This window comes from Hyla sarda, chromosome 9 (assembly GCF_029499605.1).
Source record: "Hyla sarda isolate aHylSar1 chromosome 9, aHylSar1.hap1, whole genome shotgun sequence".
Taxonomy (NCBI): Eukaryota; Metazoa; Chordata; class Amphibia; order Anura; family Hylidae; genus Hyla; species Hyla sarda.
This window is the reverse complement of record NC_079197.1, coordinates 175,939,471-175,957,031: the sequence shown is the minus strand read 5'-3', so window position 1 is coordinate 175,957,031 and position 17,561 is coordinate 175,939,471. Positions and strand designations below refer to the sequence as shown.

The following is a 17,561-nucleotide window of genomic DNA, read 5'->3' as shown; positions in this document are numbered from 1 at the left end:
GTGGTAGGAGTCTAAAAGAGACACTATCATGTGTAGATGCTTACAGGGTATCATCATTGTGTAGGGGCCTTAAAGGGGTACTCCACTGGCCAGCATTCGGATGTAAATGTTTCAAATGCAGTTTTCACACTGCCGCAGTCGGTCTTGCCCCTCCTGACATGACGGCCGTGAAAACAGCTTTTGAAACATTTACTTCTGAAAGCTGGCCAATGGAGTACCCCTTTAAAGTGGATCTTTTAATGTGTAGGGGCACTAAGGGAACATAATCCTTGTGTATGGGCACTTATGGGCCATAATGATTGTGAGATCAATGTGTAAGGACAGTTTGCAGGCATGATCAATGTGTGGAACCGTAAGGGTCATAAAGGAGAAACAATCAATGTGTACAGGCCTTAAGAGAGCACTATCAATGTGTAGGGGCACTAAAGGTGCATGATCAATATATAGGTGTACAAAGGGAGAATGAATAATATGTAGGGTTCATAACAATAATGTGTAGGAGCCCTTAAGGGGGCAGTATCAATGTGTAGGGGCACTAGGGGGCACCATTATTATGATTAGGGCACCAAGGGGTATGACAACTGTGTGGAGTTAGTAATAGGGCACTTTATTGGTTTAATAAATATTTCTATCAATTTTAGACAATTGACAGTAAAAGCAAAGTAGAGGGGCACTATTACTGTGACATGGTCTGTGAGGAGGGAACTAAGGTGATGCTTATTTTTAGTGGTAGGATGGCACTAAGGGGCACAGTTACTGTGTAGGAACAGTAATGGATAACTATTACTGTGAGACTATAACTGTGAGAACAGTTTAATGGGACACTATTACTATCTGGGGCACAAAGAGAGGCACAATTATTGTGGGGGGTACTATTCACATCTGGGAGCACAACAAGGGGCACAATTATTGTGTGGAGTACTATTACCATCTGGGACACTAGGAGAGACACAATTATTGTGTGGAGTACTATTACCATCTGGGACACTAGGAGAGACACAATTATTGTGTGGAGTACTATTACCATATAGGGCACAAAGAGAGGCACAATTATTGTGTGGATTACTATTACCATCTGGTAGCACAAAAAGGGAAACAATTATTGTGTGGGGGTACTATTACCATCTGGGGGCACAAACGGGCACACTTATTGTGTGGGGTACTATTACCATCTGGGGTACAAAGAGAGGCACAATTATTGTGTGGGGTACTTTTATGATCTGGGGCACTAAGAGAAACACAATTATTGTTTGGGGTACTATTACCATCTGGGGTACAAAGAGAGGTACACTTATTATGTGGAGTACTATTGCCATCTGGGAAACAAAGAAAGGCACAATTATTTTGTGGGGTACTATTACCATCTGGGGCACAATGAGAGGCACAATTATTGTGGTGGGTACTATTACCATCTGGGAGAACAAAAAGGGGCACACTTATTATGTGGGGTACTATTACCATCTGGAAGCACAAGAAGAGGCACAATTATTGTGTGGAGTACTATTACCATCTGGGACACTAAGAGAGACACAATTATTGTGTGGGGTACTTTTACCACCTGGGACACTAAGAGAAGCACATTTATTGTATGGAGTACTATTACCATCTGGGGCACAAAGAAAGGTACACTTATTATGTGGAGTACTATTACCATCTGGGAAACAAAGAAAGGCACAATTATTTTGTGGGGTACTATTACCATCTGGGGCACAATGAGAGGCACAACTATTGTGTGGAGTACTATTTCTATTGGGGACACAATTATTATGCGGAGCACTATTACCATCTGGGGCACAATTATTATGTGGAGCACTATTACTATCTGGAGCACAATTATTATGTGGAGCACTATTACTATCTGGGACACAATTATTATGTGGAGCAATATTACTATCTGGGGCACAATTATTATGTGGAGCAATATTACTATCTTTGGCACAATTATTATGTGGAGCAATATTACTATCTGGGGCACAATTATTATGTGGAGCAATATTACTATCTGGGGAACAATTATTATGTGGAGCACTATTACTATCTGGGGCACAATCATTATGTTGAACACTTTCACTATCTGGGTCACAATTATTATGTGGAGCAATATTACTATCTGTGGAACAATTATTATGTGGAGCAATATTACTATCTGGGGAACAATTATTATGTGGAGCAATATTACTATCTGGGGAAGAATTATTATGTGGAGCAATATTACTATCTGGGGAAGAATTATTATGTGGAGCACTTTTACTATCTGGGGCACAATTATTATGTGGAGCACTATTACTATCTGGGACACAATTATTATGTGGATCACTATTACTATCTGGGGCACAATTATTATGTGGAGCACTATTACTATCTGGGGAACAATTATTATCCGGAGCACTATTACTATATGGGGCACAATTATTGTGTGAAGTACCTTTACCATCTGGGGCACAAAGAGAGGCACAATCATTGTGTGGAGTACTTTTACCATCCGGGCCACAATTATTATGTGGGGTACAATTACCATCTGGGGCACTCCCTGTTTTTTGGGAGTCAACTATAATCATGAGGGCACTCAGGGGAAGCAGCAGGAAGACAATTTCTAAAAAGAGAGGCAAGATGGGAGGTTTGTGTTCAAGGCGGGGGATAGGTAGAGGGGAGCCAAAGATATATGCCCAAGAAAAATCATTCCTGCAAGAAATCCTCATGGTCGTCTGGGTCAGATGGAGAAGACGATAGACCAAGTGAATGACCTGGTATCTACTGCTTGGGTTCTCTGTTATCAGCCCTGTCTGTCACTCTGGTTGCTATGGATACATCATAACAACCACAGTCTTTACACGAGGAGCCGCACCGAGAAAACATCTGAGGATCCCGATGTAGCTGGCCGCCATCTTCCCGAAGTCTTCTTCAGCAGCCCAGTTGATGTTTCCACCATGTTTTTCCTCCTTATTTTGGCATATCTCAGCCGTCAGACGCGAGCCCTGATCTGGGGACGATGTCCGCCCATGTGTCCTGAGGGGTAGTCTTCTGGAAGTTTTTTTTTCGGTAACAGGAAATTTGATGAATTCTTTCGTGAGCGAGACAGATGCCGCCCTACAACCAGATCCAACAACCTGAGATATGAAAGGGAATATAAGACGCCTGTAATATCCGACTCAGCTGCTTCTGGGTAATCCTGGCCTCCTCCATGGGAAACAGATGCCGAGTGACAATCGCTACTGATGCCATGACGCTGCCCGTAGGTGGTGTCGCACCCTAGACGGTGCCTTGTTTAAAGGTATAGACCAGTGTTTCCAGCTGTTGCAAAACTATAACTGCTCGGCTGTCCGGGCATGCTGGCAGTTGTAGTTTTGCAACAGCTGGAGGCACACTGGTTGGGAAACACTGGTATTACGCAATTCCTCCAACAATTAAATGAATAAATCAACAACTGAGTGCCCGCTGCAGTCCACAACATTGGCCCTGATTTACTAAGAGTGTCGGGTCATTTTTAGAGCGTTATTTTTTGTCACGCGTATTTATAAATGTTTTGCACACGTCGGGAAAATTCTGTCGCACGGGAAAAATAAAGCGTAAAACAAATTAATAAAACAATAATAATAAACTCTGCACCAGGACGTAACTTTACATTCATGGCCGTTAATGGGTTAACAAACAAAAAAAAGTTTTAAAAAAAATGGAAATGAAAGACAAGATTTAAAAAAATAAAAAATAAAAAAAAGAGAAATTCCCAAAAAAATCAAATAAAATAAAAAATGAAAAATGTGATATAAAAAGCCACTAAGGGGACAAAGTAAAAGGATTTAAAAAAAAAAAAAAACACGCTTTTTAACAGATTCCCCGCACCTCGAGGCAGTCGGGTGTTCAAATTCCGTAATTCACAATTTTTCTGGTGGGTTTTTAAATCCAACTGCCGAGTTTTTAGGAAAATGTCGGGAACACCCCCCTAATTATGCAAACCCCGCCCCTTTAGTCTGGTTAAAAAAAATACCCAGAGTAATTGGAAAAACCGTCGGGTTTTTACCAGTAAAATGTGTCACACAAAGTGTCGCAGAGGACGTGCGGCACAAATTGTGTTGCATAACCCGATAAAAAGAGTCGGGATCATGTTAGTAAATCGGGTCTATTGTATACGGTGCAATATATGACCCTGTACTGCAGCCATAGATTCAAAATAAAAATAAAAATTGTTAAAGAAGCACTCCAGAAATGTTTATTCTTCCTTCTATAGCGCAGCATAGGCTATTATTAGAGAATAGTGTAGAGGTTCTTGTGTATGCCTTGTGCGTATCTGTTTTAGCTGATGTGGCAGGCCCGGAGGTTTTCAGCCATACTGATTGCAATTCGATCCCTGAAATGATCTCCTAATGCTGCCTACATTTCCCATGAATCCTCTGGCTTTGCAGAGATGGGGGTGGAGTCTGATCACTCCACCTGGTCATCTAGTTAGACTGCCGGTGCTGGTCACCCAGGTGAATTGATTAGACTCATAAGCAGGGCCGATGTGGGCAGAATTAAATATGGGGCCCCCGAATTGCGTGACCAAAGATTTTCCTGTTTCCTCTGTTTTGTGATACAGAATACACAGCACTAGGTGAATACGGCCTGAGATACCAATGAGGGGAAAAGCATCTAAGGCCATAACACAAACATATCAGGGTCCAAATCTAAGATCTATAGTAAATATTTTTTGTGTTTATAGGGGTGCTCCGGTGGAAAACATTTTTTTTAAATCAACTGGTGCCAGAAAGTTAAACAGATTTGGAAATGACTTCTATTAAAAAATATTTGTCCTTCCAGTACTTATTAGTAGCTGTATGCTACCGATGAAATTCTTTTCTTTTTTAATTTCTTTTTTGTCTTGTTCACAGTGCTCTCTGCTGACACCTGATGCCTGTATCAGGAACTGTCCAGAGCAGGAGAAAATCCCCATTGCAGAACTATGCTGCTCTGGACAGTTCCTGACACGGACAGCAGTGTCAGCAGAGAGCACTTCCTGTAGTCCAGAGCAGTTTAGTGTGCAGCTCATTCGGGTGTGTTTCTTTGTGTGCTCCAGAGACTTCCAGCAGACCAGAGCAGGTGTTTCATCAGCCTCCCCAGGAGTGTGGCAGCATCCTCGGGAGAGCCTCCCTGCATGGCGTCCCTGGCCTCCACCTCCCGTTCTTCAAGGCTGGTGGGGGGTGGAGAGCAAACAGCAACAGCCATTCCGGCCCGGGGTAGAAGATCTGGCAGAGTCTGCAGCAATGCAGACTCTGCTCCCCTGGCAACGGGTACCAGCCAGAGATCTGGTGGACAAAAGGCGAGGAGGAGAAGTGTGGAGTTGTGGGTAGAGCGAGGGCCCAAGGAGTCCAGTGCCAACTACTGCTCCCGCCTGGCCGCGAGGTTTGCTGAGTATGATCGGTGCGGCAAGGATCTGAAGTTGGCCAGAGAAGATCTGCGAGGCGCTCAGAATCTGGTGAACACTGCACCAAAAAAGAACAGGCCAGAGTTAAGGAAAAAGATCGCAGCACTGAAAGCTGAGATTGTGCAGCTGGAGGAGAGGAGAGCAGAGATCTTGGAGGGGAGCGGTCTCTTTAAGGAAAAGCTTGAGAACGACAGCCGGTTTGCCGCCACAAAATCCCCAGGTAAGGTGGAGGTGGATGTTGGGGAGAGTAGTGGCGGTGAAGATAGTGAGGATGTTGGTGAAGCTGTAAAGGAGGAGGAGAAGGTGGAAGAAAGTGCACAAGTTGTGGAGATGGATGCTGTTCCTGTGGCTACTCCCTATGACACCAAAACACAGGACAGCTACATTGAGCCAGCACAGGTGGCACTACCATCAAGCGATAGTGAGGAGGATGTGGAAAGTGAGGCTGGGGGATTGTTGAGGGCCATCATAATGCTGGAGTCCCCAGCCCACCTCCAGAATTTTACCTTTGGAGAAGATCAGTGTGAGGATGTGGTGGTGAAGCGTAAAGCTAAGCAACAAAAGATTCAGGAAACAGTACAATATGTGTTTGTTCCCTTCCAGCAGTCTGGGCCAGCCAAAGCTGGTTCAGGCTGCTGGGCCCCCCAGACTGCCAGACCCCGTTTCTGTGGTGGAACGGAGCCAGCATGGGGGGTACAGCATGGCGTCAGAAAAGGCAGAGGGCGCAATAGATGTGAAGCCCACCCATCTTGCCGGTAGGGAGGGGCAGGATGGGCTGATGGTGGGCAGTGGCGAGGCAAGCTATGCTGCCGTGTGCTCGGGGGGCGGTTCCCCGAGTGCTATGGGCATGACCGGCACTGCAGGGCACTTCCCTGTGAGGGGGGGGGGAGTGTCCGGGTGCCGGTGGAGGAGAGTGGTAGGTCTGTGTGCTCGGGGGGCGGTCCTCCGAGTAATGTGTATTCTTTGGGCGCTGCGGGGCACTCCTCTGTGAGGGGGGGGAGTGTCCGGGCGCCGGCATCATCCACAGAACCCGTGCGGTCGGGAAAAGTAGGTGCTGGCACTGTGGGAGGAGCTGGGGTGCGCCCGGAGGGGCAGCCCCAGACTCCAGAAGTGACTTCAGCTATGGAGAAGGAACTATCAGCATCAACCCCGGCAGCTAAGCCAGAAAAAAAGAGTGTAATAAAACCTGCAACACAACAAGTCCCAGCCAGCCCAGAAAATGTTAGTCAGGATAAGAGTGCAGGATGTGAGAATGCTGAGTGTCGTGGATGAGAGGAGTGTATGTGGGAGAGTTAGTGGAGTGTATGATAGTGGGAGTAGTAGTGGTATGGATAGGAAGAAAGATGATGAGAGTAGTGGTGTGAATGGTGTTATTAGTGGTTCTGGGTCTGGTTCTGGGTCTGGTCCGTCTGCCCCCCCGGTAGTGACTGCTCCTAGGAGCCAATGTCGCTGCCGGGGGTTCAGGGGGGTCCCCGTCTCCGTCCGGCTCTGGAGGCCTCTTGCAACAGCGCCTCCTGGAGGCTCTACGCAGGGGTGACAGGTCGATCCAGGTAGAGGGAAGGGGTGAGGTCGACCTGTCTTTCTGGATAGAGAGGCACGGTTTGGGGGCTTTCCGAGAGAGGAATGGGGAGGTGGTCTGGTCCCTCCCGACATCCGGGCAGGACAATAACCGTAGGAATGTGGTCCATCTGATTTGGAGGGGCGAGGATGCGTGCCCACCTCGCGCAAAAGTGGTTGAGCTCCTCCTTCAGATGGAATTCAGGGCGAGTGACATCTTTGCCCTGATCCACCCCTATGGTTCGTCTGAGTTTGACGTCAGTTTCGTTTAGCCGGAGGGTCTTGAACTCTTCTGGTCGAACTACGAAGTGGCGAAGAACGAGCCCGGCTGGCGGGATTTCGCTGTAAAGGCGATTTCCCGTCAGAACTCTGTCAAGAAAGTGACCGTTTTGACCCGTAACAAGTCGCTTTCTTGTTATGACATCATGACCTGGCTCGGACGGTATGGGGATGTGACGGACATGCCCAAGAAAAACTTTGATGAGCACGGGATCTGGTCCGGGGCCTGGACGTTTTCCGTCAAAAGGACAAGGGCAAATGGAAAGGGTGAAAGAAGAGGTCAGAGCCCTCTGTTCCCTGTACTACGGGCCAGGTCCAAAACGGAAGCCTGATTGCCCCCCCTCTGATTCACCTGTCAAATCGGTACCTCATCCTCGATACCATCTCCTCCCCCTCCTTGGAGGGGGAAGGTGAGGGCCGGGTGCCTAGGAAGAAGGAGCCTCCGGGGGGAACTGGGCCCTGTCCTATTGAGGCTCCTTCCTTGGAGGGCAGGGCTAGACCGGGGCCGGACGTAGATGGGGATCAAATGGACAAAACTGAATTAAAAAAAAAGAACTAAGAGTGGTCCTGCCCTCTCATCTTCTTCGGGGGATGAGGGGGCTAAAAAGAAGGGAAAGAAAAAGTAAAGAGTGTGGCCGTCTAATTTAATCACCCTGTATGGCGGCACTCACCCCATTGACGCTGGCATCTATTAACTGTGCCAGCATAAAGTCAGACACGGCTAGATTCGCAGCCTTTGATTTTCTCGGCCGCGTTGAAGCCGACATTTTCTTTTTACAGGAGACCAGGTTGTCAGATCTAGCCTCCCTGGTAAAAGCCAGAAGAGAGTGGAGGCGCGGTCCCTCCCACTGGTCTCTTGCGGCTGAGCCGTATAGTGGGGTGGCGGTCCTTTTTACCGCTCCTCTTGAATGCCGACGGGTTATTGAATTAGAAATGGGGAGGTGCCTGATCTTAGATGTCTTCATGAAGGGACAAGAGCTTCCACTCATTAACATCTACACCCCACAAACCAAGTGGGGCCGTAAATATCTCTTTATGAGGATTAGGCCCTTTCTTTTTACAAGTCGGCAAGTGATCTTTGGAGGGGACTTCAATAATGTCACGAGGTCCCAAGATCGGAGAGGCTCCAGTGGTCCGCTGACTTGTGATAGTGTGGCACTGATTAGCATAACTAGAGAAGCTTGCCTAGAGGACGCCCACATCCGGAGCCCCTCAGGCCACACGGGTTTCACCTATCATCAAGGTAGTCGCAGGTCTAGGATAGATAGGTTTTATTTAAAGGAGGAAGCCGTCTCTTCCGCAGTGTCTGTGGTTGAGGTGGAGTTCTCCGATCACTGTATGATTTTGTTTTCCCTGAATGTTTCAGAGGATGGGAAAAGGTTATTGGAAGCTGAATTCGTCCCTCCTGGAGGAAGCTGAGGTAAGACAGTCCTTTGAGGATTTTCTTCAGAGTCAGGTACCTTTACTGGACCTATGTAGTAGTAAGTCAGAGTGGTGGGAGATATTCTAGAAGCGGGTTGCGGGGTTCTTCCGCCAGCTCTCGAGCCTCAGGTCCCTGAACAGGTATCGCCTGTATCAGGGTCTGAGGAGGAAACTCGAGCTTCTCATCTCGACTGGAGGTAGCCGAGAGGATATCTCCAGAGTGAAGTCCTTGCTGATGAGGTGTCAGTACGATAGGCACACATGTTTGGTTTTTGAGAGGGATTTCGGGAAGTACCGCTCGCCCGACCCTTACAGAAACTGTAAGATGTCAGTGAGTAGTAAAGTCATTTCAGGTCTGATTGATAGTACAGGATCTCTGAATCGGTCCAGATCAGGGATCTTGGAGGTCGTCAGAGCCTTCTACTCGCACCTCTTGGGGAGGAAGGATCTAGATCGGGACAAGATGTCGGCTTTCCTGGCTGAAACCATTCCTGAGCCAGGGGTAAACCCCTCTCTTGATGTTTTGGCAGAAGAAATCAGGGAAGAGGAAGTGAGACTGGCGATCAAGGGGCTTGCCCCCAAGAAGTCGCCAGGTCCGGATGGCTTAACATCCGAGTGGTACAGGACCTTTAAGGAGTCTTTAGCTCCCCTCTTGACTGAGGTATTTAATGAGTGTTTCTCCTCGGGCACTCTGCCAAAGTCAATGAGGAGGTCAGCCCTGATTCTTCTGTCAAAGGGTAAAGATCCCAGCCGGATTGAGAATTGGAGGCCCATAGCTCTTCTCAATACAGACAGAAAGCTTCTGGCTAAGATACTGTTTAATCGGCTGGTGAAGTTTGCACCCCGGCTCCTTTCGGGGGCCCAGCATTGCTCGGTTCCAGGCCGAAGCACCTTAAGTGATGTCCTTAGTGTCAGGGAGGCAGTGGAGCAGGGTAGTGCGGGTCTCTGAAAGGGGTACTTGCTGTCCTTGGATCAGGCCAAAGCATTTGATCGGGTGAACCACAAGTACCTATGGTCTGTCCTCCTGAGATATGGCTTACCGTGTACTTTTGTTAATTGGCTTAAAATCTTGTATGCAGGGGCAGAGAGTTTCCCGCTGGTGAACGGGTGGTCTGGCCGCTCTTTTGAGGTGGGATCCGGAGTCCGTCAGGGTTGTCCTTTAAGCCCGCTGTTATACATGTTCGCAATCGATCCCTTCGTCCGGAGGGTAGATTGTGGGCCGTTGGCGGGAGTCGGGATGAGTCTGGCGGAGTCGGCTGTCACCCAGAGAGTGGTGGCGTACGCTGACGATGTCACTATTTTCGTCGAGAGAGAGGAGATCAATGTGGTGATGTGGGAGGTGGAGGCATCCGGGTCTAAGATCAACTGGGATAAGTGTGAGAGTCTCTGGCTGGGAGGGGGGGATCCCACGTTTGATCTCCCGGACACCCTCCCAGGGCCCCAAGAATCAGCAAAAGTCTTAGGCATCATATTCGGCCAGGATGATTATCCCACCAAAAACTGGGATGGTAAGCTCCAGGATGCCGCTTAGAAGGTGGACCAGTGGAAGGGTTGGTCTATGACCCTCAGGGAAAGGGTACACCTGATCAAATCGTACCTGCTCCCCTTGTTTATCTATCTGGGCAGCGTATGTATCTTGCCAGAGGCTTAGTACACTAGGGTCTACAGCCTGTTTTTCCAACTGTTATGGGGGAACAGGATGAACCTAGTCAAGAGGGAGGTTACGTACCGCACAAGGAGACTAGGGGGTTTATCTATGGTAAACCCTGTGGTGTTCTTTACGAACACCTTCTTGAAAGCCAACATCGCAAACCTCTGGTCAGAGAGGGCTTCTCCGTGGGTACTCTCCTGCAGGGAATGGTTTCAGCCTTTCTTCCAGGAATGGGAGACAGGAGGGCAAGTGAAGGACCTCCGTACGCCCCATGGATATCTTCCGGTTTACGCTACCCCGACTCTGAAGGCGATACGTCGGTGGGGTCTGGGAGTGTGGGAGATCAGGACCCAGTCAAGGCAGTTCCTTGACAAACGGGTTCTGTTGACCCACTTCCAGAAGCCTCTGGCGCTCAGGGACTGCCCAGGTCGGGATCTGAGGGTGGGGTTGTATCTTTTGAACATGAAAAGGATCCCCCAGAAGTTTTGGGACTTGGCCTGGCGCTGCTTTCAGGGGAAGCTATATGTAAGGGACAACCTGAAGTGTAGGAACTCTGATGACCGGGGATGTCCCCGAGAAGAGTGCGGGGACACGCTGGAAAGCATGGACCACTTCCTGCTTCATTGTCCCTTTAATATAGGAGTTTACAACAGGGTGGGTGCTTCCATCGGCTGGAGTCAACTTGCCGGCCTTACCTATCAGGAGTGGACTCAGGTCCCTGGGTGGCCGAGACCGGGGCACTTTATTCTTACTTAGTTTAGTGGTTAGTTAACACACGTGGAGTCTGCACAGTGTTTAGTGTCGACCCAACAGAAAATCCTCTCCGAGGTGGAGGTCTGTAGGAATATCACCGGTGACCTTGGGAAGATTAGGTCTTTGGAGTATGGCAGTCTTGGTACCAGTAGGGCTTCTCTCCTATGGAGAGGTTTTTCTTTTGATGTGCCCTAGGTACTAGGCCCTTAAGGTGAAGTACCTTATTTTGGCCAGGGATAGTGTATATATCTTGGGGTGAGTATAGGGTCAGTTTCATGAAGGGATAGTGATAGGGTTAGAGGTTGATAGGGAGAGGAATTTAAATTTCATTTTATCAGGATTGCCATCCTTCTTCCTGGTGGGGGGCTATGCATGTCACCTTAGCCTTTTGTTTTGTTTTCTATGGATGGATTGTAAAGGGCTTGCAGGCAACCAAATGTGAGCCTTGTGGTTTTGGTGTATTGTACTGTTAATATTGCTTTGTTGTAGAGTATGTATATATTGTTTTGTATATATTGTTCTGTTTACATTAGGTGGGTAGGGGTGTATTTTAGGTTGGGTGGGGGGTTTTTGGGGAGTGGTGGTGGTGTGTACCCAGGACTGGACTGTTGCAGTGGGTACTATTTTGGGGGTCTGGTATGGGTCAGTTGTGGATAAAAACTGTGGCCTATGGACTCTGACCCATGTCCAGAGGGGGCGGTGGGTGATGGGATAGTTTAGTATAGGTTGTTTTTCTGTCTTATTGAGTTGTTTGTTATGTATATTCTGTATGGTTTTATGTATAAAATGTATTTTATTTATTTACATTTTTTATTTTTTTTTATTTGTATCATGTCATAATTATTTTGAGAGAAAGGCAGTCGGACCAGTTTTCAGTTATTATAGTATAGTGTTTGTGTTTATGTTTGTGTCCCAGTGTGGATTAGTTTTTGTTTTTGGCTATATGTGTGTGTGTAGGGGGGGGGGGGGAAGGGAGGTTAAAAAAAAAAAAAAAAAAAGTCTATATATATATATGTGTGTGTATATAGAAAAGGAAAAAAAAATATATATATATATGTATAAAAAAATCTATATATTTTGTTATCCAAGTTGGATTATTTTTGTTACGGCAGCTAGCCATATTTTTGTTTTGTTATTTGGGGGGGGGGGGGGGGCAGTGTGGTTGTGTTTCCTAGTTTGGATATTTTTTGTTTTTCATCCAAGCGAGGATAGCTTTATTTATGTTCATTAGGTATGTGTGTGTGTGTGTGTGTTGGACTATAGTAGGTAATGATTTATTTATTCATTTAATTTTGGTTTATCTGGGCTGGCCGGTTAGGAAGGTTTAAGTTGTTATTTTGAGACGGATAGTTTGTTTTTATGTTCAGTTTTGTTAATTTTGTTACAGTGAAATGAACTTGTTTTGTGTTTTGTAAAGTTTTGTACTTTTATAATAAAAAAAAAAGAGTGTCAGCAGAGAGCATTGTGGACAAGACAAAAAAGAAATTCAAAGAGAAAAGAATTTCCTCTGTAGCATACAGCTGCTAATAAGTACTGGAAGGATTAAGATTTTTAAATAGAAGTAATTTACAAATCTGTTTAACTTTCTGGCTCCAGTTCATTTAAAAAAAAAAAAAAAAAAAGTCTTCCACCGGAGTACCCCTTTAAGAAAACGTTCACACGTTCGTAACTAGCAGTAGGTTTCCACTGTGAGTTATGCTACCATGCACTTCTTTGGGCACATGGACAGTCCGTAATAGCGGCAGGTTTGCAGACCTGTTTAAATGAACGGTAGGGTAACCCGCATGTTACGCCGAGCGCTCCGGGTCCCCGCTCCTCCCCGGAGCGCTCGCTACACTCTCTCCGCTGCAGCGCTCCGGTCAGATCCACTGACCCGGGGCGCTGCGATTCTGCTGCCAGCCGGGATGCGATTCACGATGCGGGTAGCGCCCGCTCGCGATGCGCACCCCGGCTCCCGTACCTGACTCGCTCTCCCTCGGTCCTGTCCCGGCGCGCGCGGCCCCGCTCCCTAGGGCGCGCGCGCGCCGGGTCTTTGCGATTTAAAGGGCCACTGCGCCGCTGATTGGCGCAGTGATTCCAATTAGTGTCTTCACCTGTGCACTTCCCTATATCACCTCACTTCCCCTGCACTTCCCTGCCGGATCTTGTTGCCATTGTGCCAGTGAAAGCGTTCCTTGTATGTTCCTAGCCTGTGTTCCAGACCTCCTGCCGTTGCCCCTGACTACGATCCTTGCTGCCTGCCCCGACCTTCTGCTACGTCCGACCTTGCTTCTGTCTACTCCCTTGTACCGCGCCTATCTTCAGCAGCCAGAGAGGTTGAGCCGTTGCTAGTGGATACGACCTGGTCACTACCGCCGCAGCAAGACCATCCCGCTTTGCGGCGGGCTCTGGTGAAAACCAGTAGTGACTTAGAACCGATCCACTAGCACGGTCCACGCCAATCCCTCTCTGGCACAGAGGATCCACTACCCGCCAGCCGGCATCGTGACAGTAGATCCGGCCATGGATCCCGCTGAAGTTCCTCTGCCAGTTGTCGCTGACCTCACCACGGTGGTCGCCCAGCAGTCACAACAGATAGCGCAACAAGGCCAACAGCTGTCTCAACTGACCGTTATGCTACAACAGTTACTACCACAGCTTCAGCAGTCATCTCCTCCGCCAGCTCCTGCACCTCCTCCGCAGCGAGTGGCCGCTCCTGGGCTACGCCTATCCTTGCCGGATAAATTTGATGGGGACTCTCAGTTTTGCCGTGGCTTTCTTTCCCAATGTTCCCTGCATCTGGAGATGATGTCGGACCTGTTTCCCACTGAAAGGTCTAAGGTGGCTTTCGTAGTCAGCCTTCTGTCCGGAAAAGCCCTGTCATGGGCCACACCGCTCTGGGACCGCAATGATCCTGTCACTGCCTCTGTACACTCCTTCTTCTCGGAAGTCCGAAGTGTCTTTGAGGAACCTGCCCGAGCCTCTTCTGCTGAGACTGCCCTGTTGAACCTGGTCCAGGGTAATTCTTCCGTTGGCGAGTATGCCGTACAATTCCGTACTCTTGCTTCAGAATTGTCCTGGAATAATGAGGCCCTCTGCGCGACCTTTAAAAAAGGCCTATCCAGCAACATTAAAGATGTTCTGGCCGCACGAGAAATTCCTGCTAATCTACATGAACTTATTCACCTAGCCACTCGCATTGACATGCGTTTTTCCGAAAGGCGTCAGGAGCTCCGCCAAGATATGGACTCTGTTCGCACGAGGCGTTTCTTCTCCTCGGCTCCTCTCTCCTCTGGTCCCCTGCAATCTGTTCCTGTGCCTCCCGCCGTGGAGGCTATGCAGGTCGACCGGTCTCGCCTGACACCTCAAGAGAGGACACGACGCCGCATGGAGAACCTCTGCCTGTACTGTGCTAGTACCGAACACTTCCTGAGGGATTGTCCTATCCGTCCTCCCCGCCTGGAAAGACGTCCGCTGACTCCGCACATAGGAGAGACAGTCCTTGATATCTACTCTGCTTCTCCACGTCTTACTGTGCCTGTGCGGATGTCTGCCTCTGCCTTCTCCTTCTCTACCGTGGCCTTCTTGGACTCTGGATCTGCAGGAAATTTTATTTTGGCCTCTCTCGTCAACAGGTTCAACATCCCAGTGACCAGTCTCGCCAGACCCCTTTACATCAATTGTGTAAACAATGAAAGATTGGACTGTACCATACGCTTCCGCACGGAGCCCCTTCTAATGAGCATCGGATCTCATCACGAGAGGATTGAACTTTTGGTCCTCCCCAATTGCACCTCGGAAATTCTCCTTGGACTTCCCTGGCTTCAACTTCATTCCCCAACCCTGGATTGGTCCACTGGGGAGATCAAGAGTTGGGGGCCCTCTTGTTCCAAGGACTGTCTAAGACCGGTTCCCAGTAACCCTTGCCGTGACTCTGTGGTTCCCTCAGTAACCGGTCTCCCTAAGGCCTATATGGACTTCGCGGATGTTTTCTGCAAAAAACAAGCTGAGACTCTACCTCCTCACAGGCCTTATGATTGCCCTATCGACCTCCTCCCGGGTACTACTCCACCCCGGGGCAGAATTTATCCTCTCTCTGCCCCAGAGACTCTTGCCATGTCTGAGTATGTCCAGGAAAATTTAAAAAAGGGCTTTATCCGTAAATCCTCCTCTCCTGCCGGAGCTGGATTTTTCTTTGTGTCCAAAAAAGATGGCTCCCTACGTCCTTGCATTGACTACCGCGGTCTTAATAAAATCACGGTTAAGAACCGCTACCCCCTACCCCTCATCTCTGAACTCTTTGATCGCCTCCAAGGTGCCCACATCTTTACTAAATTGGACTTAAGAGGCGCCTATAACCTCATCCGCATCAGAGAGGGGGATGAGTGGAAAACGGCGTTTAACACCAGAGATGGACACTTTGAGTATCTGGTCATGCCCTTTGGCCTGTGCAACGCCCCTGCTGTCTTCCAAGACTTTGTCAATGAAATTTTTCGTGATCTGTTATACTCCTGTGTTGTTGTATATCTGGACGATATTCTAATTTTTTCTGCCAATCTAGAAGAACACCGCCAGCATGTCCGTATGGTTCTTCAGAGACTTCGTGACAATCAACTCTATGCCAAAATTGAGAAATGTCTGTTTGAATGCCAATCTCTTCCTTTTCTAGGATATTTGGTCTCTGGCCAGGGACTACAAATGGATCCAGACAAACTCTCTGCCGTCTTAGATTGGCCACGCCCCTCCGGACTCCGTGCTATCCAACGCTTTTTGGGGTTCGCCAATTATTACAGGCAATTTATTCCACATTTTTCTACCGTTGTGGCTCCTATCGTGGCTTTAACCAAAAAAAATGCCGATCCCAAGTCGTGGCCTCCTCAAGCGGAAGACGCCTTTAAACGACTCAAGTCTGCCTTTTCTTCGGCTCCCGTGCTCTCCAGACCTGACCCTTCCAAACCCTTCCTATTGGAGGTTGATGCCTCCTCAGTGGGAGCTGGAGCTGTTCTTTTACAAAAAAATTCTTCCGGGCATGCTGTCACTTGTGGTTTTTTTTCTAGGACCTTCTCTCCGGCGGAGAGGAACTACTCCATCGGGGATCGAGAGCTTCTAGCCATTAAATTAGCACTTGAGGAATGGAGGCATCTGCTGGAGGGATCAAGATTTCCAGTTATTATTTACACCGACCACAAGAACCTCTCCTACCTCCAGTCTGCCCAACGGCTGAATCCTCGCCAGGCCCGGTGGTCTCTGTTCTTTGCCCGATTTAATTTTGAGATTCACTTTCGTCCTGCCGATAAGAACATTAGGGCCGATGCTCTCTCTCGTTCCTCGGATGCCTCAGAAGTTGAACTCTCTCCGCAACACATCATTCCACCTGACTGCCTGATCTCCACTTCTCCAGCCTCCATCAGGCAAACTCCTCCAGGAAAGACCTTTGTTTCTCCACGCCAACGCCTCGGAATCCTCAAATGGGGTCACTCCTCCCATCTCGCTGGTCATGGGGGCATCAAGAAATCTGTGCAACTCATCTCCCGCTTCTATTGGTGGCCGACTCTGGAGACGGATGTTGTGGACTTTGTGCGAGCCTGCACTATCTGTGCCCGGGATAAGACTCCTCGCCAGAAGCCCGCTGGTTTTCTTCATCCCCTGCCTGTCCCCGAACAGCCTTGGTCTCTGATTGGTATGGATTTTATTACTGATTTACCCCCTTCCCGTGGCAACACTGTTATTTGGGTGGTCGTTGATCGATTCTCCAAAATGGCACATTTCATCCCTCTTCCTGGTCTTCCTTCAGCGCCTCAGTTGGCTAAACAATTTTTTGTACACATTTTTCGTCTTCACGGGTTGCCTACGCAGATCGTCTCGGATAGAGGCGTCCAATTTGTGTCTAAATTCTGGAGGGCTCTCTGTAAACAACTCAAGATTAAATTAAATTTTTCTTCTGCATATCATCCCCAGTCCAATGGACAAGTAGAAAGAATTAACCAAGTCTTGGGTGATTATTTGCGACATTTTGTTTCCTCCCGCCAGGATGACTGGGCAGATCTCCTTCCATGGGCCGAATTCTCGTATAACTTCAGAGTCTCTGAATCTTCCTCCAAATCCCCATTTTTCGTGGTGTACGGCCGTCACCCTCTTCCCCCCCTCCCTACCCCCTTGCCCTCTGGTCTGCCCGCTGTGGATGAAATTTCTCGTGACCTTTCCATTATCAGAGAGAGACCCAAAATTCTCTCTTACAGGCTTCTTCACGCATGAAGAGGTTCGCGGATAAGAAAAGAAGAGCTCCTCCCGTTTTTTCCCCTGGAGACAAGGTATGGCTCTCCGCTAAATATGTCCGCTTCCGTGTCCCTAGCTACAAGTTGGGACCACGCTATCTTGGTCCTTTCAAAATTTTGTGTCAAATTAATCCTGTCTCTTACAAACTTCTTCTTCCTCCTTCTCTTCGTATCCCTAATGCCTTTCACGTCTCTCTTCTTAAACCACTCATCCTCAACCGTTTTTCTCCCAAATCTGTTCCTCCCA

General features: G+C 48.3%; 1 protein-coding gene across 1 annotated transcript; it reads left to right on the top strand.

The window, feature by feature from the left end:
* Window positions 1-1,588: 1,588 nt before the first annotated feature.
* Window positions 1,589-2,554, top strand: LOC130292030 (histidine-rich glycoprotein-like). The gene has a single exon (XM_056541463.1). The coding sequence runs from the start codon at window positions 1,589-1,591 to the stop codon at window positions 2,552-2,554; it is 966 nt and encodes a 321-aa protein (XP_056397438.1).
* The last annotated feature ends 15,007 nt before the right edge of the window (window positions 2,555-17,561 follow it).